At 49.2% G+C, this 21,948-nt stretch overlaps 1 protein-coding gene across 1 annotated transcript in view; it reads left to right on the forward strand.

Moving 5' to 3' along the window:
- The window catches only part of Adcy5 (adenylate cyclase 5), a 144,367-nt gene that overhangs the window by 91,983 nt on the left and 30,436 nt on the right, over positions 1–21,948 (forward strand). The window contains exons 12-16 of the mRNA XM_013019326.1: positions 1,616–1,737; positions 16,371–16,482; positions 17,946–18,073; positions 19,262–19,420; positions 20,228–20,369. Of these exons, the coding sequence (XP_012874780.1) occupies positions 1,616–1,737; positions 16,371–16,482; positions 17,946–18,073; positions 19,262–19,420; positions 20,228–20,369 (663 nt within the window). The remainder of the gene's footprint in view (positions 1–1,615; positions 1,738–16,370; positions 16,483–17,945; positions 18,074–19,261; positions 19,421–20,227; positions 20,370–21,948) is intronic.

The following is a 21,948-nucleotide window of genomic DNA, read 5'->3' on the forward strand; positions in this document are numbered from 1 at the left end:
CAGTCCCCGAGTGAGCACAGCCCACACCGTGAAGGAGGACTCTCAGTCCCCGAGTGAGCACAGCCCACACCGTGAAGGAGGACTCACAGTCCCCGAGTGAGGTGAGCGCAGCCCACACCGTGAAGGAGGACTCTCAGTCTCTGAGCGAGGTGAGCACAGCCTACACTATGAAGGAGGACTCAGAAAGGGAAGGACACATTCCAGAGCTGTTTCCAGTTCGGCAGGACTGTGGTGCTGGATACTAGGGCTCAGCCTGGGGTTGAGGGGAGAGAATGCAGCCCCAGAGGTAAGATCCGAAAAGTAAAAGTACTTTAGTTACATGGTTGGGTCTTGACTTAGGTCTCTGCCTGTGGTGGGTGGAGCATGAGGTGTGAAAAGGTGGGAAGGCCAGTCTGGTTAGGGGTTTTAGGTCAAGGTAGACAAGACATCCAAGTGGGCAGCCAGAGGCCAAGGACCCTGGGCAGGAGCTGTGGGAGGTGGTGTTCGAGCTGATGGATGGTAGACGCTTCGCAGTGTGTTGGCAGAGGCAGGAGTGGCAGGAAGAGATCATGGATGGGGAGTGTTCTGTTTGGCGCTGGAGAAGGGAAAGGAAGCAGAAAGGACACCACAGTAGTAGAGTCTCAGATCCACCTGGAAGGGGGACCAACATCTGGTGCTACGTGATGAGCATGAGAGGGCTGAGCGGGAGGCAGCTGGAGCAAAAGGCCCAAGAGAAGGGAAGTGGGTGAGTGAGCCTGTCACAGCCTGCTCTGGAGTGAGGGCAGTGGTGGGCCTCACGGAGCCCATCCGACATGGGAGGCAGGTACACATCTTGCACAGGCCCAAGAGAAGAAGCTGAAAGAGGCAAAATCCAGACCCCATAGCCGGCTGGCCTGACCTGCCATGATGGGGTCCCGTCCATCCCTTGTCTCTGCTTCTCCTATCCCCTATTCCCAGGTCGCTGGCTTAGGCTTCTCTGGGTTCCTCAGAGCTGGCTTGCTATCTCTCTTTTCATGAACTGTCTTCCCCATGTGGAATTGGAACATCGCTGGTCCTTCCACGCAGTCTTCTCTGATGACTTCGTCTCACCTCCACCTAGGTCAAGTGTCTGCGCAGTGTCCTCATAGAACCCTCTACCCCCACGAGCCAGACACTTTGTGAAGGATGAACCTTGCCAATTGGGACTCTTGATACTCAGAATCGTATCTAGAACATGGTAGGGACTCAGTGAATACTTGATAACTGAGTTATTGAATAAATTTCACTTAATCCTGTCAATAACTCTCCCTTTTATAGATGACAAACCTCTTGTGGGTCAGAGGACTTCGGTAGTTTGTACAGGGTTACATACCAACATTCAGTTTCTAGCTCAGGATGTGTAGTCCTCACAGGTGCACCCAGGGAGCAGGGTGACAAGCTCAGAGGAAGTACCAAGAGGTGTCCAAGAGAGCCCCAGTACATGAACTGTGGCTGGCCTCTCCCTCTCCACTTCCATTCCAGGTGCTGTCCTTGTGAGCCTCGGGAGAGCCTGAGCAGTCTTCCTGGGCTAAGGGCAGGACACAGATGCAGATGAGAGGAGGCTCTCCAGGCACAAGGAAGAGGAGATGATGAACAACACGTCTGTTTCCCTCCGCAGGAGCGGCTCCTTCTGTCTGTCCTTCCCCGTCACGTTGCCATGGAGATGAAAGCAGACATCAACGCCAAGCAGGAGGATATGATGTTCCACAAGATTTACATCCAGAAGCATGACAACGTGAGGTAGGGCTGAGGACAAGGTGGACTCCAAGGAAGACATCCCCCCTCTTTTCCTTTTAAAGGGCACAGCCTGGCAGACTGACTGGTAACTTGGAGCCTGTGTTGTCTGGCCCTGACCAGCCCCGTTGCTCTGTATGCCAGGTGAACGATCACTGTGCCCTCTTTAGCTTCCTTCAAGGGCTGAAGGGAGCATGAAGGCTGCAGGAGTGGATTGAGAGGGAGGGGGGAAAAAGAAAAAGCAACACTAGCTGCTTGGGGGACTTCTAGCCTGACTTCTAGGGAGACAGAATACATCAACGTGGGACCCCCATGTGTCACACTCTTCATCACCCCTGGCAGCTTGGGTGCCTTCTAAGCCTAGGCAGGCCAGGTGCTATACCAAGTATCCCTAATCTTTTGTTTTCTTTTTGGCGGTGCTGGAGTTTGAACTTGGGACTTCATGCTTGCTAAACAGATGTTCTACCACTTAAGCTACTCCACTAGCCCCTTTTCGTGTTAATTTTGAAATGGGGTCTCATTTTATGCCCAGCCTGGCCTGGGATGCAATCTTCTCTCCTGTTGGTGCTCCCCTCTTTCTTGGATGGCAGGCACGCACCACTGAGCCCACAACACTGGTAGAGATGGAGTCTCTGGCCTCGAACTGTGATCCTCAATTTTTGCCTCCCAAGGAAATAGGATTACAGGCTCACTCCACCCACTGCCCAGCCTCACAGATCCATTTAATATCACTGCAAGATGAACCAAACAATACTCCCAATTTCCAAATTCAACTCAGAGGGATAGAGATACCTTTGTGTAGCTGAGGATGCTGAAGCCAGGGTTACACCCAAGTCAGCCTTGCAACTAAGCTCACACTCCTCTCCCTGTGTATCAGCTACCTCCCTAGACAGAAGCCGCTGACAGCAGGGACATGCAAACAGATGTAGATTAATAGAGTGCAAAATCTGCTTATGGGTTCCACCGGGACATGAAGCGATACAGTGGCCTTCATCCAGCAGGGCTCCTGGAGAGCCCCTAATCCTCCATATGCCCAGAAAAGGAGCCACTGTGTGAGTTTCCAGTTTCTTTCTCCCTGAGTGAATTCTCCCAAAATCTGAGCCCTCTAAGGTCGCTGTAAAAAGAACCTTTGGAGGTTTGGGCTGCATTTTCAATAAAGGGAGTCAGTGGGTCATATAAATTGTTACAGAGAGACAGAGACAGACAGAGAGAGACAGACAGAGAGAGGGAGAGGGAGAGAGGGAGAGCGTAGCGGGGTAGGGGGACTACTCTGTATTTCATGCAGAGGAGAAGAGTCCTCCCCAGCCTCCCCAATTGCCCTGGAGTTACAGACTGCTGATCTGAATTTGTATATTCCATCTGTCCCTCACAACTGGGAGGCCACATCTTTGTGAGAAACATGTAGCCGCACCACATATTTGTGCTCAGTTTCCAGCCCCTCTGAAGCCCACCCGTGCTCTTTGTCTGGAAGGGCTGTGTAAGCAGTAGCAGCCTTAGTCTCCCTGGCAGAGGAGTTACCCCTAGGAGGCTGAGCCCAGAGAGTGACAGAGGCAGAGAGGTGGCTGGTGAGCCAGTTGGGAAGCACGCATGCTGGCTTCTCTGCTGCTCCTCACATCTGCCTGTGTGTTCCATGTCCACTAGACACTTGGGATCAAGCAAGCGCCTGCTTCTGCAGAACAGACTTCTCCCAGCCAGAGAACTTCCATGCATTCATTCGGTCCCCATTGTGCAAGTGAGGAAACTGAGGCACTGAGAGTAATAACTTGTATAGAATCCCACAGCTAAGTAGGAGGATTGCTCCCCCCAATTAAACGCTTTCTGCTTTCAGAGTCTATTTAGCCTGACTCTTGGATAGATGGAATGTGAAGAGAGAGGGGGAGAGGTATGTGTGGCAAGGAAGAAATAGCCTTTCTGATTAGGACAGAGACTCAAATTTAAGATGGGGAAACAGTGGCTCAACAGTGAGCCAAGCCTCTGAGCTCACCCTTTGTGGAATTTTCTCTCAGTCCAGTTTTGTCTTCTCTATCTCACTGGCCCTCGCTATTGTCCCTGGAAGAGCCAGACAGAAGGTACATTCCTTGTTTACTCCTAACTCAGCAGAGCTTCCGAAGCTTCTATTTAAATGTAAAGCACAATACGAAAGAAATCCAGAAAATTTACCACTCAGAAACAGCCTGGCAAAGTAAGGAAAAGGCTCTCTACTTGGCATAGCAACACCTCTGGTGTGCTAAGCCTCCTCTGTGTCTCTGCCCAATCCCTGCCATCTCCTTTAGCCCCTCTGCCCACAGGCAGGCCTTACTCCCCTTTCCATCCCGCAGCTGCAAGCCCTGAGCCTCCCTCCAGTTAGGCCATTTGATCTGAGGGACTGACTCAGGCCTGGTCACAGTGATCCTCCCAGGGAATGGCAGCAGTCCCTCCTACCCTATCCCTTGGTGGTGGTGACTTTGGGTGAAAAGAACCAGTGCCCTAATCACAGCATCCTGAGCCTCCCCATACATGAGTCAGGCCCCAGCCACAGTGAGGGTATATGTGTCTAGGATGTACCAGGATCAATAACAGCAATCAGGAAAAAGATGAAAGAAGAGAACTAAAGGCCACAATTCTCCTGGGCACTGAATAATCACCAGGGAGAAAGGCGGCTGGTACACATCAAAGGGTGTGGCATACCACTGCAATCTTAGGCGAATATCTTAGGCAGCTCACTGTGGACCCTTAGCATGCTGGGGAAAACAAGTGCTTTTCTGGGCTGTGTTTTGGGGTTGGAGTTGGCTTTGGTTTGGGGTTGAATAGTAGTGAGGGGCATCATAGTTTAAAGCCACACTGTGGGACCAGGATCTTGGAGATCTCATGGGGTTCAGGTTAAGCGGCTTTGCATGTCATTCCAGCTCTGTTGTGTGACTAGGGCAAGTTTCAGGCATGAGCCACCCTGCATCTTAGGCTCCACATCTACATCACAGCATAGAAGGAGTACTTAATAGGGCTGTGAAGTGTAAAGGGAACAATGTGGGGAAAGTGCTTGGCACCATTTCTGACACGTGAGTTCAGTAATTGGGAGCTGCAATGACTGTTGTTACAGTTTTTTTTTTTTTTATGATTACTGTCCCACCCCTATCAACAGAGAAAGGCCTGGGGTTCTCTAGCTGGAGAAGGGAAGGTGATGAGTCACATTCATCAATTCTCCACAGAGTTGTAATATTTAGAGGGTGATGACATGCTGTTCTCTGGCCCCGCCAAGAGCAAGGCCACAAGAAAAATAAATCAGCTCCACAGTGTGACAGATGCGGCGCAGATCTAAGGACTATGCTGGGGAGAAGGGTTTAAACTGGGCAAGGAAAGAGGACAGACAGGGGCCACCATTCTCTGAGGCTACATCATCCTCTGGCCCAAAGAATATTTGTATAGCACACAGTCCTGGGGTACCAGTGAGTACTGGCCAAAGAGCCTGTAGGAGGCTTTGGTGCTGGGCCAACACTGGCTGTAGGATGAAGCAAGCCAAAGGCCAGGATGCCACTAGAGACCCCACTCCTAATGCCCATATCCCTCCCCGGATACCTCTTCCTCTCAGCCCCTCGGACTGGGACCCTGGTCTCCATCAGGCTCATGTCTTGGGAGCCATCTGCTTCCCATAGCACAAGTACCTGCTCCCTGCAGCCACTTGTGTTGGGTGGGGACTGTGCTGCTCCTCTGATCCCTGGAAGGATAGAGAGGAAGTTATCAGAATATTCAGCAGAGGCTGCTCTGGGAGCAGGAAGGGCTATGGGATTATAAGGGAGGAGGGAGTTGAGCCAGCTTCAGAGGTGCTCAAAGAAGAGACCAGCTGGGGAAGGCATCACACCACCCAATTCCAGTATAGATAGACCAGACAGACCCAGATCATCCTCACCAGTGGATCTTGAGGGCTGGAGATGAGTATCCACCTGGAGCAGACTGGTACACACCCCAGCTTTGCCACTTGTGCTCTGGGGGGAACTTGGAAAGACTTGTTTTTAGTAGTACTGGAGTTTGAACTCAGATGTGTTTTACCTCTGCCTGGGCCAAGGTGGACTAGAGCTAGGAAGAGCAGCTTGAAGTTTAGAACATGCCGTCTCTGGTGTGGTGGAGTCCCTTCTGTTAGAGAACACAACCATTAGATAATGAGGAGTTATTGGTAAATTGTGAAGTTTCACAGTTTTTACTCTGAGAGGAGTTGGGTGAGCCAACCAGGAAATGTGGGCCTTGCAGGGTATCAATATTAAATTACTCGAGTAGGATCATTCTTAGAATGGCAAGAAGATACAGATGGGAAGCAGGACAGGTAGGAGGCCATCCTGGCTGCCAGGGCTGCTGGGAGGTGAACCGAGGGGAGGGGCTGGAAACCTTCAGCTCTGACCTGGCCTGGAGGCTGCAGGCTGATAGCCTTAGAGATAGAAAGATTGCCAGGACAGAATCAAGGCATTGTAACCTACTACCCAAAACAGCAGGGCACGGGGAATGCCCGGGGCTCTCCGTATCTACAGTGAGTCCTCCTGAATGAAGATGACCTTGTATGTCACTAGATTGGCTCATGCTTAAGCCCTTTAATTTTTAAAGGTTGTAGATGGTAGAGTGGGTCAGAGTTCAGCCCCGTGGGGTGTGAGTCCCATGCTGAGGAATAAGATTCTCCCAAGGTCCATCAGTGCTCCCAGCACCCTCCCCACTCAGGATGGTGTTGTTGGTGGAGTCTCGATTCAAGCGCTTGGATAAGCCTCGCATATTAAGTCAGGTGCCCAGTGGCTCATGCTTGTAGTCTTAGCTTCTCAAAAGGCTTAGATCACAGTTTGAAGCCAGCCTGGGCAGAAAAGTCTACAAGATCTTTGTCTTCAGTCAACTGGCAAAAAATCATGACTAGAGGTGGTGGCTGAAGTGGTAGAGGTTCAGCTATAATCAAGAAGACTAAGCTAGAGTGCAAGAGAGAAAGAAAAAAAAAAGGCTCATTCCTTGACACCCAGGAGCCCTATGTGTTAGACCTGTAGTCCTGGCACAGGGGGTTGCTGATGTGGCCTACGAAGGAGAAAACAGGATGGAGGGTCTAGGGAGAGAGATGCCTGGCCCTTCATCCTCTGATCCCTTCTCTGTAACTCCTCCCCGCTTTTAAGGTTATAATCTCCTTTCTTGTCTCCTTCAAGGACTTGGCTACATTCCCTAGGTTGCTCTGGTGTCTGGCTCAGGTGTGGTTCTGAATGATAATGACCAGATGCTCAGATACCCATGGGTAGTTTGTGCCCCCTGTTGGCAGAGGATGGAAAATATTTACCTCTCTGCATGTCCTCAGCTAGACCACACAAATGATCCATTATCACCTTGAGCCCGATGCTAGGCAAAGTTTGCGGAATTCTACTTCCATACCAATTATAGACATAGGTGGTATTTATGTGGCTGTTTTATTCATTGCACAACTGAGCTACTACTACAAGCCAGGCTACCGCTATGAAAAAGAGAATGTCTTTGTTCCTTAGAACATTATCCAGCCCCCACAGTGAGAGAAGGACTAAGTGAAATGCTACGGGAATGCAGTTGGACAACCTAGTCAAACCCTGTTGGGGAAAACTGAGGTTGGATCTCTACTATTGTTTGAGTTGTGGTAAAAAGAATTACCATCTTTTTTAAAATGGTATTGGAATTTGAGCTCAGAGCCTCATTCTTGCTAAGCTGGCACTCTATCATTGAGCCATGCCTCCAGACCTACCTTTTGCTAGCTAATTTTTAGAGATAGATTCTAGTGAGCTTTTCTGCTCAGGCTGGACTTGAACTGTGATCCTTTAGATCCCAGTCTCCTGTGTAGCAAAGATTACAGGTCTGAGCCACTGGTGCCTAGCTAGACTTAAAAATTCATCTTTGAAATTTATCATTTGTGAGTGTACAACTGAGTGGCATTGCATGCATTCACATTCTTATGTAACTGTCACCACATCCATTTCCAGACACTTATTTTCCCAAACCAAAACTATGTACACATTAAACAACAACTCCTCATCTCTCAGCTGGCTGCTGGAAGCCACCATGCTGCTTTCTGTCCTTATGAATCTGACTGCTCTAAATATTTTGTGGAAGTAGAGTCATACAGAATTTGTGCTTTTTTGTCACTCATTTTCCTTAGTGTAGTGTTCTCAATGTTTGCCTATGTTGCAGCATGTGTTAGAATTTCCTTCTTTTTAAGGAGTGAATAATGTCTCATTAATGTCTCATTTGTCTGTGTAAGCGCCATTCTGTTTATCTAGCCATTGATGCACACCTGGGTGCTTTCACCTTTTGGATGCTGTGAATGATGCTGCAGTGTACACGGGCACACAAATATCTGTTCATGTCTCTGCTTGCATTTCATTTCATTTGGGTGTATACCCAGAAGTGGGATTGCTGGGCCTATATTCCATTTTTTGAGGGACCATTTTGCTTGTTTCCCTTTTTACCATTGGACCTTCCTACAGCCATGCACAAGGGTTCATTTTCTTCTGCATCCTCATCTGGTGGACCAAAGTCTTGGGTTTTTCCTGGGTCACTAAATGGGGGTCAGTGGGGAATGAGCCATCAGCCAGCAAGGACTTTCTATGTCTTGTGATCAGTTAAGCCTGTCAGCCTATACTTTTGTCATACTTGTAATCGGTTTTGATTTATTAAGAATTTAGACATAAGAAAGATTGTTTTTGGCTGGAGGAGGTCAAGGAAAATAGCTAGAAGAGGGACCAGTTAGAATCGGGTCTTAAAAGAAATATTTTGTTTTCAACCTTTCCAGCATAAACATTTTTTTTATTACACAAAGGCCTCATTTTTTGGGGGGGGTGTCCAGCCGTGGGGCCTGAACTCTGGGCCTGGGCACTGTCTCTCACCTCTTCAGCTCAAGGCTAATGCTCTACCACTTGAGCCACAGCACCACTTCCGGCTTTTTTCTTTCTTTCTTTCTTTCTTTCTTTCTTTTTTTTGCTTATGTGGGGCTGAGGAATTGACCCAGGGCCTTATGCATGCAAGACAAGCGCTCTACCACTGAGCCACCTTCCCAGCACCGGCCTCATTTTTTTTGTAGTAAGATTTGGAATCCAGGCCCTTCAGAGAAGACACCTAAAGCTCCCAACCTCTTGCCACCTGTGGCTGGGTCTTGGTGCTATCTCCTCCTCCTTCCACATCTGTCTCTTTTAGGAACTGTTTCCCCAGATTCTGCAGGAGCATGCACTCAGAACGTGGTGTAGTCAGTTCCATTGCTTGGATGGTAGGGATAGGATCTGGGTGAGGGGTAAGATGGGGTCTGTAAGAGGCCCTACGGCTAGCATAGTAGACTGTAGGACTTTCCTTGACCCTAAGCCCCCTGAAATCCCTTTTCTTGGACTCTACTTGCTGCAGTGAGTGTCTTATTTTTCTGTAAGAGTAGAGAGCACAATGAAAAATCAGGTGATAGTCGCAACCATATTAAAAAGTGGCATGTTAATGTCCAAAAAAAAATAGAACAAATAAGAGAACCAAAGAAGTTCAAAAGACAAAAAGATCAGAATTGGACACATAACCTAGTGGGGAAGCATTTGCCTAGTATGCACAAGACTGAGTTAAAGGTGGGAGGGAAGGGATGGTAGGGGAAAAACAAAGGAGGAGGAAACAATGCTGGATAAGAAATGTACTCATTACCTTGCTCATGTAAATATAACCCTCTGTACAGGATTTATACAATAAAAACAATTTTAAAAAAAGAGTAGAGAGCACAGCTGACCCAAGGCAGATTCTCTTGTTGGTGATGTTGGATGATATTTGTGCAGACAACAGTGTGTTCATCATTCTGTCCTTTGCCGCCCCCCTGCCTTTTCCCAGCCGCTGCCCTCAGATGGCTCTGGGTGTTGTCAGCTCATTAGGCATCCTCTCCTGCCTCTTTTCCTACACCCCTCCCCAGCTTGGCAATCAGCCCTCTGGCGTCTGTTCACACCTGCTGGTGCTAACTCACCTAGTGGATGTGAATGACGCACTGCTCCTCCTTTACCTGAGGAGGGGGTGGGGAGGGGCATGTACCAAAGTGACTCTCCAGGCTGGGTGATTTGGAACAAGAGAGAAGGCATGCTGATGGGGACAAGTCCTTGTTGGTCACAAACAGATAAATATGTCTAGCTATTTCAGCTTCCTAGTCCACGCTCTGGGGGGCCTCTAGGGTGGTTCGTGCCACAGCACCACCATATCCCATAGGGCCTAGCATTCTAAGTGATGACTGAGGTCTTGCCACACTACTTCCTGCTCCAATTCTATACCTTATGACCTCCCCCCACAGACTGACTCAGGATATAGGGTAAGAGCTCTCGCAGTGCCCGGTGCTGAGGGACTGGTTGTCAGCACTGCCACCTTGCCCAAGCCACAAGCAGAGCTCAGTCCAGGGATGCTGCAGAATATGGCTGTGTAAGGAAGCAAGGCCAGATGCTGACAGGCCTGTTGGCAACAAGAGCAAATAACACTGAAGAAATGCCTGGGACAGAGCTGAGCTAAACCTGTGCAGGGAAGCAGAAGGGTCTATTTGATAACTAGGGTGATGCACTTGACATTTGTGCCTATGGAGTTAAGGCAAGAGTCATTGTAACAAGCAGGGAGAAAGGAGTTAGGGATTTCACTTCCAAGCATAGGCCTTACCCCAGTATCTGGGCACCTGCCATGAAAGTCTGTGCCAGTAGCCAAGAGGACCTTTTACTCTGGGCCTGGGCGCTGTCCCTCAGCTCTTCAGCTCAAGGCTAGCGCTCTACCACTTGAGCCACAGCACCACTTCTGCCTTTTTCTGCTTATGTGGTGCTGAGGAATCGAACCCAGGGCCTCAGGCATGCAAGGCAAGCACTCTACCACTGAGCCACCTTCCTAGCCCCAAGAGGGCCTCTTGAGTGGGGCTGACCAAGGCCCAAGGCTGGCTTGTGAAGTGGCTTCAGAATCCCCAAGAAGCACATCTGGAAATTTAGGCCTTCTGCTGTTGGGAGACCTCACAAAGGAGACTCTGCAGGCAGCAAAGCACAATCCTCCTGCACTGAGCAGAGAACAGACACTGCCACCTCCACCTCTGACAGGGGGTGGTAGTGTCCACAAAGAGAGGCAATGGGGCACAGAGTCAGGGCCCCAAAGACCTTGTTTGAGCTTCTGCCTGCCAGGTCAGAAGCTGGCCACCTGCAAGTTGCTTGCCTTCCCTGGCTCTTAGCAGCTGCGAAGAACCTTGAAGAGTCCAGAAGAGCAGAGGCCTAGGAGCTAGAGAGACTGGTCTCTAAGCCCACCCCAGTGGCCCTCATGTGGCCATGTATTTCCCATGTCTCCTGGCCCCCGACCAGGAAGCTGTCTGTGTTCTTGGTGATCTTGCCTCCTACTTGTTCTAGGAGTTGGGGGAATATTTGCCAGGGGCCAGGCCCAAGCCTCAGGTGATGTTTGGGACTCCAAGAGACCCCATGTGGAAGAAGAGAGAACTCATCATAATTTGGAGTTTCTAACTAGTTTGGCTTTTTCTTACCTTTTGACAAGCAAGCAGCAGGCACTATTGTGGGTTGAACTGGGTCTGCCTAAAAGATATATTGAAGTCATAACTCCTGGTACCTGTGAATGTGACCTTATTTGGAAATGCAGTGAACACCCTTCTCCAAGACTCTGCTTTCTGAGGTTTTAGTGACCCCTAGTTAACCTCAAGTAAGAAGGGGAATAAGGGTGGAAAATAGTACAGTAAGCTATTTTGAAAGAGAGACCACACACATGCACATAACTTTGATTATTGTATATTATTATGACTGTTGTATTCATAATGTTAGAAATTGTTGTTAGTCTCTTACTCCATGTAATTTATAAATTAAACTTTATCATAGGTACATGTCTATAGAAAAAACATAGTACCTGTGAAGTTCTGTGCTCTCCATGGTTTCAGACCCCTGAGGGTCTTTGAGCAGAACCCCTGTAGATAACAGGGAATTGTTATAGAGTCTTTGGAGAGGAAATCAGGTTGAGAATGTGGTGGGCCCCTTGTCCAATGCAACTGGTGTCCTTGTAATGAATGGAGACGTACAGGGAGCATACTAGGTGAGTACAGCAGCAGAAGTAAGTTAGTGATACAGCTGCAAGCTGAGGGGTGCCAAGGATCAACAAACCCACCAGAATCTAGGAAGAAACCACGACTCTTTCTGTCCAGCCATGGTCCTGCCAGTACCCTCATTTCAGACTTAACAGTCTCCAGAATAGTGAAGAACAGATTTCTGTTGTTTAAGCCACATTGTTATGGCAGTCTTACCATACTAATTGTGGGTTCCTACTATATATTGGATATTATGCTAGATGTGGGGGCTAGAGCCTGCCCCTCACTTAGCCAGTCTTTAATCGCAGATTATAGAGGACCTGGGAGATAGCAAGAATCATGAGCTCGAAGTGTAGTGAAGGGAAACAGGAGCACAAATAACACCAATAGTAATAAACAGTGCTGTTGTTGACCCTTATCAAATCAAGGTATTTTTCCAAGCACCTGAGTAGATGCCTGAACCACAAGTCATTGGGTTTGAACCCTGTGTATTTTGTGGTTGCTTTTCTTCCTGTGCAAGCAAGTATAACTACTGTAAGAGTTCATATTTAAAGGAAGCATTTTAAAAGCTTCTCTTTGACATATATGAGTTACCAGCATTACTATTCTTGTGCTTTGAAGCCATTAATAATTTAAAGAAGGTCACTTGAACAGAAGTACTGTGATAACGGTGCCAGTCAATATAGTAACTGAGCCTTCTCCAAGGTGACTACCAGGCAGATGGTATATACAGTGTACATATGCTGAGTGAGACAGAATAGGGTGGCAGAGGGTTTCATCATACTGGTAAGGAGGGTGTACAATCTGCCTCTTTATATTTTCAGGTCACAGTTGGCCATAGGCGACTACAACTGGAAAACACAACTGGCTAAGGGGTTGAGAGTATGATGAAAAAAAATACTGCAGGGAATAGACATTATGGGAGTCATTATAAATTGAAATCAGGTAGTGGAAGTTTCCTGGAGAAGGTGCTGTTTAAGCTAGTGCAGGTTCTCAACCCTGGCTACATAGTAAGACTACCAGGTGAGCTTCAAATAAAAACAAAACAGAGCAGATAATGATCAATGGCTCAGCCCCAACCTTGACTGATGAGGTCAGAATCACAGGGGCCTCTCCATAGATGGTCTCCCCAGGGGACACTAAAAACACCAGGATGTAGGCCTAAGGACCTTTTGTCTCGTGTAATACCTGTGGTAGAGAAAAGAGCTCACACAGCTGGTGAGGTCATCTGTAGACAGTGATCACAGGCCTGAACATCGCAGTGTTTGTCCTTCCTAGGTGGCTTAGTGAGCTCAGAGCTCAGAGAAGCCTCCGGATCCATACATGCCTCATGTTTCTCTGGCCAACCCTTGTTCCACCTCTTCTGCTGTGCTTGGTACAGGGGGTTATCTGTCTCAGTAGCAGTCCTGCCTTTGCTCTTTCTACCATTGGAGGCTCGACAACCACAAAGCCAGGTTTTTGCTGGGTATCCTCAGGTTGGCGCGGCTATTGAGCCTGGTGTATAGCCTGGTGTCTGGCAACCTTGCATTTGAAGTACTGAAGCTAGACGTTAGCCTAAGGGACAGACACTTGCTGACTGGGTTTCTTGGCTCACGTGCAGCTGATCTTGATCCTACCTTGGTTTTGATTTCCCGAGAGATGAACAATTTCCAGGAAATTATATAACAGGTACTTTTACAGAGACTGGGAGGAGAGATCTCCTTGTCCCCAGGTAGATTGGGGTGGTCATCTGAGACACATGGAGAAGGGGGGCCAGATTGGAGGCGTACACTGTTGCTCCAGCATACTCAGGTGTCATAACATAGCTTCTCTCCAGGCAGGGCAGAAAGCTCATCCTCCAGGCGTCATAGGCCTCAGAACTCACGCCTCTCATCTCTCAGACCACACCATGGAGCTCTGGTCTCTCTGGAGCAGGCTTCTTAGCCCTTTGACTGTTTTAGAAGGTGTCTCCTGTACTCCTCCTCTTCCCTTCTTGTGCTCTTATTTGTAGCACCCTTCATACCTGTCCTATCCCCTCATTCTCTCTGCTCTCTCTCCTGTAGTTGTCTCTGGTCTAGACAGGGACTGGATCGCTGGGCACTCAGGTATGAACTCAGCTCCTGTGTTTGTCCTGGGGGGTGGACCGCCTGGCCCAAATCCCTGATATGTTCCCTGGGGGCTCTGCCTCTTTCTGTCTGGTGGTTTAGTTTGTTGTCTGGTGAGCTCTGGAGAATGACCTGTCTCAGCAGGGCCACAGCAGCCTGGCCTAGGCCCACCTGCGGCCCACCTGTATATCTGTGCTTTTCTCTGTTCCATAGTCAGTGCCAGGGTGAAGGGTCACAGTATGGGACATTTCACTTAATCTGGCTGAGGAGCTGACAACAGTATAGTACATACTGGCTCTACCCCTGGCGTTTGGGTTCAGTTGCCTATGTAGTCTTACACTCGTGACTCAACCTCTCTGTGCTTTCATTTTCTCACTGTAAAAGGATACTGAGCTCAGGGAGTGGTTATGAGGCATAAGTGGGTTCATACATGTTAGGATCAGAAAGCAGCGCACTTTCGCATACAGGTTTTATTGTAGTCCAAGTATGTGAGGCTGACGGATGAGGAGACAATTACTCTTGAAAAGATTGTTACAGTTCCCACGAGGAGAGACCTCTCTGGCCACACAGGCCAGGGACAGCCAGAAGGCAGCAAAGGAAGGAATAAATCGGAGGGAGTAAATTTATTGTGCTCCCTTGGGAAGGAATGGCTGGCCAGTTTGAATGATTGGGGTGGATGAGGTACCTCTCCTACAGGGGCACTGGTTCAGCACTGTTCACTACCTCTGACAGCAGGGCCTTGGGTGATACAACACAGACTAAAAAGACTTGTCAAGGGCTGGGAAGATGGCTCAGTGGTAGAGCGCTTGCCTTGCATGCCTGAGGCCCTGGGTTCCATTCCTCAGCACCACATAAGCAAAAACAAAAAAGCCGGAAGTGGCGCTGTGGCTCAAGTGGGAGAGCGCTAGCCTTGAGCTGAAGAGCTGAGGGACAGCACCCAGGCCCAGAGTTCAGGCTCCACGACCGGACCAAAAAAAAAAAAAAAAAAGACTTGTCAAACGCTGACCATCCCCACCCTCCCCACCCCCCACAGGATGTAGTGTTTCAGTCAAAGCAGAGGTATTAATAGTAACTTTGTGGTGATACATATGTTAATTAGCTCAATTTGGTCAGTTTACATTATATTAATAATTTGCTGATGTGCAATAAAAAGATAAAGATTCAACTTAATGTACCATCACATTTTTAGGATATAATGGCTTAATAGACTCAGTTCTTATTCTTAACTTTAAAAATAAGGCCATGGATCCTGGAGCCTCAGGAGTCCTGAGGCTCACTAGGAAGTGCTCAGGCTCGGCAGAGCTCCTTGCGCTGCTCTCTGTCTTCCCCTGTGAGGCCTACTCCCTGCGCTGTGAGCTGGGGACATAAGTCCCTCACTCGGTAGGATGACATGGCAGAGGCTCGCAGCTCACTGCCAGCATCATTTCAGCAGTGAAGTTTAATACATTTTTGTTTTCCAAGAAGAAGAAGGGGAAGGAAGGAGAGTGCAAACAATCACCACCAACCAACACTGAAATCTATGGGTATAAGGAGTCCTTATACCCATAAATTCTGGCTTCATGGTCTTTTCAATGGAAACACCTAAAGGACAAGCTGGAGAGATCCAGGCAGCTGGATCCTATGCTAATGCACCTGGATGGTGAGGCCAGAGGCACTGGTGGATGAGTTGCAGGCTTTCAGATGCCAGTTGTGGGGGTGGTGGTGGTATCTTTTCTCTCCTTCCTGCTTTTGGGGTCCCCTGGGGGTTGGGTTCTCTTCTCTGTGGGACAGGAAAGTGAGATCTTCTTGGGACTGAGGTGCCCTCCAGAGCACGTACATCAAGTGCCCTCATCTCCAGGCACATTGCCAATTGGAACAGATGCCAATAGAGGAGTGTTGAGAGGCTGCTTGGAATTAGGGGAAGTGGGAGGCTCAAAGAGCATACACCCGGACCCCTTCTGCCTCCTGCCCTCTTGATTAGACGTGAGGGTACAGTGAGGATTTGGGTAGAACAGGAGCAGGGCTCCCAGCTAGCAGGCCAGGCCAACATCTCCAAAGTGTGGGCCTCTGTCAGCTCCCCAGCAGCTGTTTGAGGTCTCTAAGGATGCTTGCTGACCACAGCCCCCCTAAGGCTTGAGCTGCCTAAGCTGGATCCTGGCTGCATCCATTACTTTTTCCTTCCTTGTAGAAGCCCATCCTCATCTGTTTAGGCTGATGTAACGGAACACCTGACTGGGTGTAAACAGCCTATTAAGGCTCATAGTTCTAGAGGCTGGAAGCCTGAGATCAGAGAGCCAGCTGGTTCTGTTGAGGGTTCTCTTACAGGTTTTACGTATGCATCTCATCGTGCCACGGCAGAGAGCAGAGAACCAGGTTGTAAGCTCTTGGGTTTCTTCTTTCTTATCACTCCATTGGTGAGGGCTCCACCCTCACAATCTTATCACCTTGCGAAGGTCCCACCTTCACACATGGGCACTGGGACAACACCGTCACATTTCCATTGGGATTTACTGTGTGCATTTGAAGGCTACAGCAGGGTCTCGCTTTGCCACCTGTCTCCCCAGCATCCTTTTTGCCGACATCGAGGGGTTCACCAGTCTGGCATCCCAGTGCACTGCTCAGGAGCTGGTCATGACTCTCAATGAGCTCTTCGCCCGCTTTGACAAGCTGGCCGCGGTGAGTCACCCTGAGCCGGGGCCCGAGGGTGGTCAGTCTGGGCTGTTGAGGGAGGGACCTGATATCAAGGATCTGCTGACCTCCTGGGATGGGCACAGGCCAGGGTGCCAGTTCTGCTGGGCAGAATTTGCCCTTGGGAACGGATGGCAGGCAGAGGGGCAACCTGGGCTGCAGGCGTGTACCCTTACACCGGGCATCAGCTGTGTGTGGCATCAGCCACACAATCAGAGCTGCTTTCCCCTCCACAGAGGGGACGGGAAAACTCTCCTCATCTCAGTGTATGTAAGGGGGTGGCAAGACCTGCCTGCGGGTCCTATTACCGAGATTCCCCCACATAGTTTCTGTTTGGGGCAAATCAGATACGTGTCTTTTGAGGTTCTCCAGAGAGATAGGAGAACATGTGCCATCCCTGGAGGTTCTCCAATGTTTGGATAAAATGCAAACAACAGCAGGAAGAGGTGAATGACACACTCATAAATTGGCAATCTGCAATGAGCACTCTTACACCATCATCCTTCCCTGGCCTACGCTTTTACAGAACCATTCTAAGTGGCAACTTAGTACAATGTCCACTGGCTCATAAACAGGACTCCAGGCCAAACTTTAGATAAGAGGTTGGTGTGGTTGGGGGCCGTTCAGAACCTCTGCAAGCATTGGTAGTGGTTTTACACCACTGGGCTTTGCGCTAAGTGCATAGGCCATGCTCATCCCCTGGGAGTTGAATGGGTCTCTAAAGAGTTGAGGCCACACAGACACTTAAGTCCCAGAGTTTCAGCTTCATGGCAGAGCGTGGCAGCTCATAATTGCTGATTAATGACAGCCCATCCGACTCCCAGCAATGGATTGACGGTGGCCTGCCAGCATCCCTGCAACTCCTTCACCCAGCAAGGAACAGTGGCAGGTGCTGCAGCTCAGTTGGCTTCTTGGCACTCATGTGCTTACCGGTTTAGCAGAACAATGTTAAAAGTCTCAGACAGACCAAGAGCCAAGGGAAGTTTAGTTCAAGCTTATTTGTGCCTGCTTCAGTCTTTTTGTTTAACAAGAAAAATAAAACCACCCATAGAATCTTGGCCCAAGAGTCAGAGTTCACTCCTAGAGCATAGATCAGGACCAGGGATGCTCCCCCTATGCCTGAAGCCTCCCCTAACCCGCTGGTATGGCTTTCCTAGTTAGTGAGGGCAGTGGACCAGCCAACTGTTCAGCAGTGGTTCATAACAGTGAGTTCCTTGGCTTGGCTACAGTGCTTCCCTGTGGGCTGCTTAGCCTGCCCCCTCAGCCCACCACCCAGTCCTGCCCTCCTTATAAGCCTGGCTGGGGCCAGACAAAAGTTCCAGTACTGACTGCATTTACCACCCTATAAAGCAAGGTACTGCAGCATGGGGTGAATCTGTTAGCTGCCCATTTCCTTCTCTCTCACTCCCTCTCTCACCGTTTTTAATTTTTAATGTGAATTTACTTTGCAGGAGAATCACTGTTTACGGATTAAGATCCTGGGGGATTGCTACTACTGTGTCTCCGGGCTGCCTGAAGCCAGGGCTGACCATGCCCACTGCTGTGTGGAGATGGGCATGGATATGATCGAGGCTATCTCGTAAGTGCCCACCTCAGCATGCTGTCCACTCCAGAGGACTGCCCACAGCTGGACCTAATGACTGACCAGCCAAAAGACTGATGAAGACAGAACTGATCATGTGGGTGGGAGAGGCTTGGCCTGTTGCTCTATGCCACATACTTCATATGGACACTACAAAGCAAGAGAGACAAAGTATTATGAGGAGGGCATTGCTACAGTAAAAGCATTAACCGAGTAGATCCCAGGAGAAATGATGGATGACCTGAGTGTTCCTCTCTCTGGTAGGGTGAGGTGGAGGGCACACGGCAAGTCAGATTACTGCTCCTGTAAGTTGGCTGAGTTTGCATCTATGCTCAGGTTGTGAGGAAGGGCTGGTCCCCCAAAAGTGAAAACGACTTGCATTCACATGCCCCCAGCACCCACACCCTCTTCTACAGACCATGGGCAGCCTGTGAGTCCCAGGTGCAGCTGTTTAGGTTCCCTCCTGCTCTGCAGCTCCCTTCCCCGATATGGGAGGCAATACATAGAGGACTCTTCCCATCTTCTGTGGATCCTTGAGCACATGGTGCATGTAGCAGGCTTAGAGGCTGCCCTATAGGACACAGAGTACCCTTAGACCCCTGTCCCTACCCGGGCTCCCCTTTTCTCCTAATCAGGGCACGTATCCTCCCCTAAAACCCAGGTAACCACCTTTCTCCAGCCTCCTCCTAATGTTGAAGAATCAGCAACTTGGATCAACCCAATAAATAGATAATCCAAAATCCACTTTTGTCTTACCCCAAAAGCATTATGATTGGGTTTTGAAGTGACTGTTAGATCCCAGTTGGCACTAAAGAACCCCTATATTTGTGTGAATGTAGTCTAATTGACTATGGGTAGCAATAGCAGAGAGAGAGAGAGAGAGAGAGAGAGAGAGAGAGAGAGTGTTGGTTTTAGTGTGCAATACCCCGCCACCTTGTGGCCAAGATCAGGAACAGCACTTCTTAGGTTAGTGAACCTGAGCAGCTCTGAGCACTTGTGCAGTCCCATCCCTCAGTCTTCTTCGGATTGAACATCTCACACTCTAGGCCAGATCAGAGAGAAATGCCTTTTTGACCCTAACACCTTCCCATTCCTCCCACCCTCAGCTACACCTTCCAGCCTCATTTCTACTCTGTGTGCCTGGCCCCTGACCCTCTCCCAGCCTTACCCCTGCTCCATCCCCAGGTTGGTCCGGGAAGTGACAGGGGTGAACGTGAACATGCGCGTGGGAATTCACAGCGGGAGAGTACACTGCGGTGTCCTTGGTCTCAGGAAGTGGCAGTTCGACGTCTGGTCTAACGACGTCACGCTGGCCAACCACATGGAGGCTGGTGGCAAGGCTGGGTAAGTAAAGGCTGGGAGCTCAATGTCCAACTCTTCAATCTGTGGGAGAAAAAAGGAGAAGGAAGGGAGGATTTTCTTCAACTCAGCAAATCATTTAGCTCACCCCATAGGCAATATGTGGAGAGGTATCTTTTTTTGTTGTTGTTTTGTGTGTGTGGTACTGAGAAATCAAACCCAGGGCTTCATGCATGCTAGGCAAGCACTCTACCACTAAGCCACATTCCCAGCCCCCAAGAGGTGTCTTATTTGAGATGTAATAGAATCACCTTCAGAACAGAGACTAATTCTCAGTGGCCAGGTGAAGCGTCAGCTATCCTGGGTAACTGGGCAGGGTTGGAACAGATGAGAAAAGTTGAGGTAGGGAGAGCTTGGGGCTGAGGGACTAAGCAAAGATGAGTCCCAGGTGTGGGAAGACCCATTATTTCTAAACACTGAAAGGAGAGCAGATGGTCTTTTAAGGACAACTAGGAGAAACAGGGCATGGATACCAAGCTGGGAAGATTTGGGCTCAGACCTGTAGTCACTGTAAGCCATTTCTGACTTTTGAGTAGGAATGAGGTTTGTAGGACTGGAGGACATGTTCTCTAGGCAATGGAGATAGGACCCATGCTAGGTGGAGTGTGAAATTATGTGTTGATGTTTGCTGGAACTTGGCCTTTAAGTGCTGTGTTGACAGAAGTTGGGGTATACATCTGAGCCTGAGTTTTGGGGCCTGGGATTTGCATTGGGGTTTTATCAGAGTTGCAGTGTTGTTTTGAATTGGAGCATGAGTGGTGAGTTCACATTTTCTGCCCTTCCCGCCTACAGACGCATCCACATCACCAAAGCCACACTCAACTATCTGAATGGGGACTACGAGGTGGAGCCAGGCTGTGGGGGCGAGCGCAACGCCTACCTCAAGGAACACAGTATTGAGACCTTCCTCATCCTGCGCTGCACTCAGAAGCGGGTCTGTAGGCCAGGGCCTGGGAGCCAGCAGCCCGTTCATTTCCAGAGGGATGTTTTCATTTTAATGGCTGGTTGCTTCCTTCTCTTCTTCCTCTTTCCTTGAGCAAAGTCACAAATTCCTTATGTAGTAGTGGCTTCTGCAGGATTGAGTCAGGCCCTGCAAAGGCTGGTAGCAAAAGGGGAACATTTGTCTCTTGCTCAACTGCAGCAAGCCTCAGTTCAGAAGGCTACAGGATGGAGCGGAAGCAGCAGGTGTTCTTTATATCTCCTCCTGTCTTTTACCAAAGGGATATTTCTCTCTCTCTCTCTTCCTCACTCTCTCTTATTCTCATAATTACTACCTCACTCTGTCTAGCTCTTTCTTACTCTCATTATCGTTCTGTTGGACAAACCTGTGTCAACCTCAACCCTCATCTATGTCTTTGATTCTTGAAACTGTCTTTTCCTCTTTTTACTTTCTTGTCTCTTTCTTTTACCCTTTTCTGTCCCAGCCCACATTTGCCAGAATATGAAACTGAATTATTAGCAGGCTTCTGGATTCTATTTTTAAATAGGGTCACGTTTCACATTCTTCATTTTTAAAACAAATGAACATTTTCTATTCTCTCTACATTAAAATACCTGATACTTCTCACTGAGCTGATGCTCTGTGGGTCGGTGCCCTTTGGTGGAGAAAGACTTCCTGGTTCTTTTCTTCAGGAGTTAGACTGGAAACACTGTAGATGTGAGAACAGCACAGCAGCACCTGATTTTCAAGGGGAAGCAGAGCTGACAGAGCAGTGCCCCCCTGTGAGGGACAGGAAAGGAGCACCTTGCTCTGCGTACCCCTCTGGCCTTTGTAGGGGCTGCACCAGACTCATTCACTCCCTGCAGAAAAGAGCTATGGGAGAATTCAGGGCGCTTTGAGGACAGCCTCTCAGGACATCACAGACACATTTGTAAACATTTGCTGGTTTCTTGTCCAGAGTACAGATGAACTGATGCTTCTCATGTCCTTCCCACATTCTTGTTTCGGCTTCTGGTCCACAGGGCCTCCAGCCTTTCTTCCTACTGTGGGTTCTTCTAGTTGATAAATGGCCCAGAGGAGATGAAGTAGAGGCAGACAGATGGAGAGAGTGACAACCCCATCCCACAGTGTTCGCTGGAACACACTGAGTGGCCCCCAGCCCCTCATCCAGCAAGGAGGTAGTTGAGGAAAGGGCTACCTCAGGCCTCCCCTAACCCTTTACCTCTGATGCTCACTTGGGAGAATAGACAGGCAGGAGGCAGACATGCCAGGGCGAGTACTGCAGCTGGTGGAGGCTCTATTTGTACAGTCATGTCCAATCTGAATCTTGGGATTCAGTGACCCAAACTTCTCTTGGAGCAGAGGCACATCCTACTGTCTTCTGCTAGAAATTGCCTAGGGGAGAAGTTAGGTGGAGTCTGGAGTCCCAAAGGTTCTCTCCTTCAGTCTTGCCCTGAACACCTTCAGCCCCAGGTTCTGTTCCTCCCTGAGGCTGTACACAGAGACATCCCTTGTCCTGAATCCCCATTCCAATGAGCAGAGCCTCATAATTGACAGGGTGAGAGGCCTAGAA

Source organism: Dipodomys ordii, unplaced genomic scaffold (assembly GCF_000151885.1).
Source record: "Dipodomys ordii isolate 6190 unplaced genomic scaffold, Dord_2.0 Scaffold45, whole genome shotgun sequence".
NCBI classification, from domain to species: domain Eukaryota; kingdom Metazoa; phylum Chordata; class Mammalia; order Rodentia; family Heteromyidae; genus Dipodomys; species Dipodomys ordii.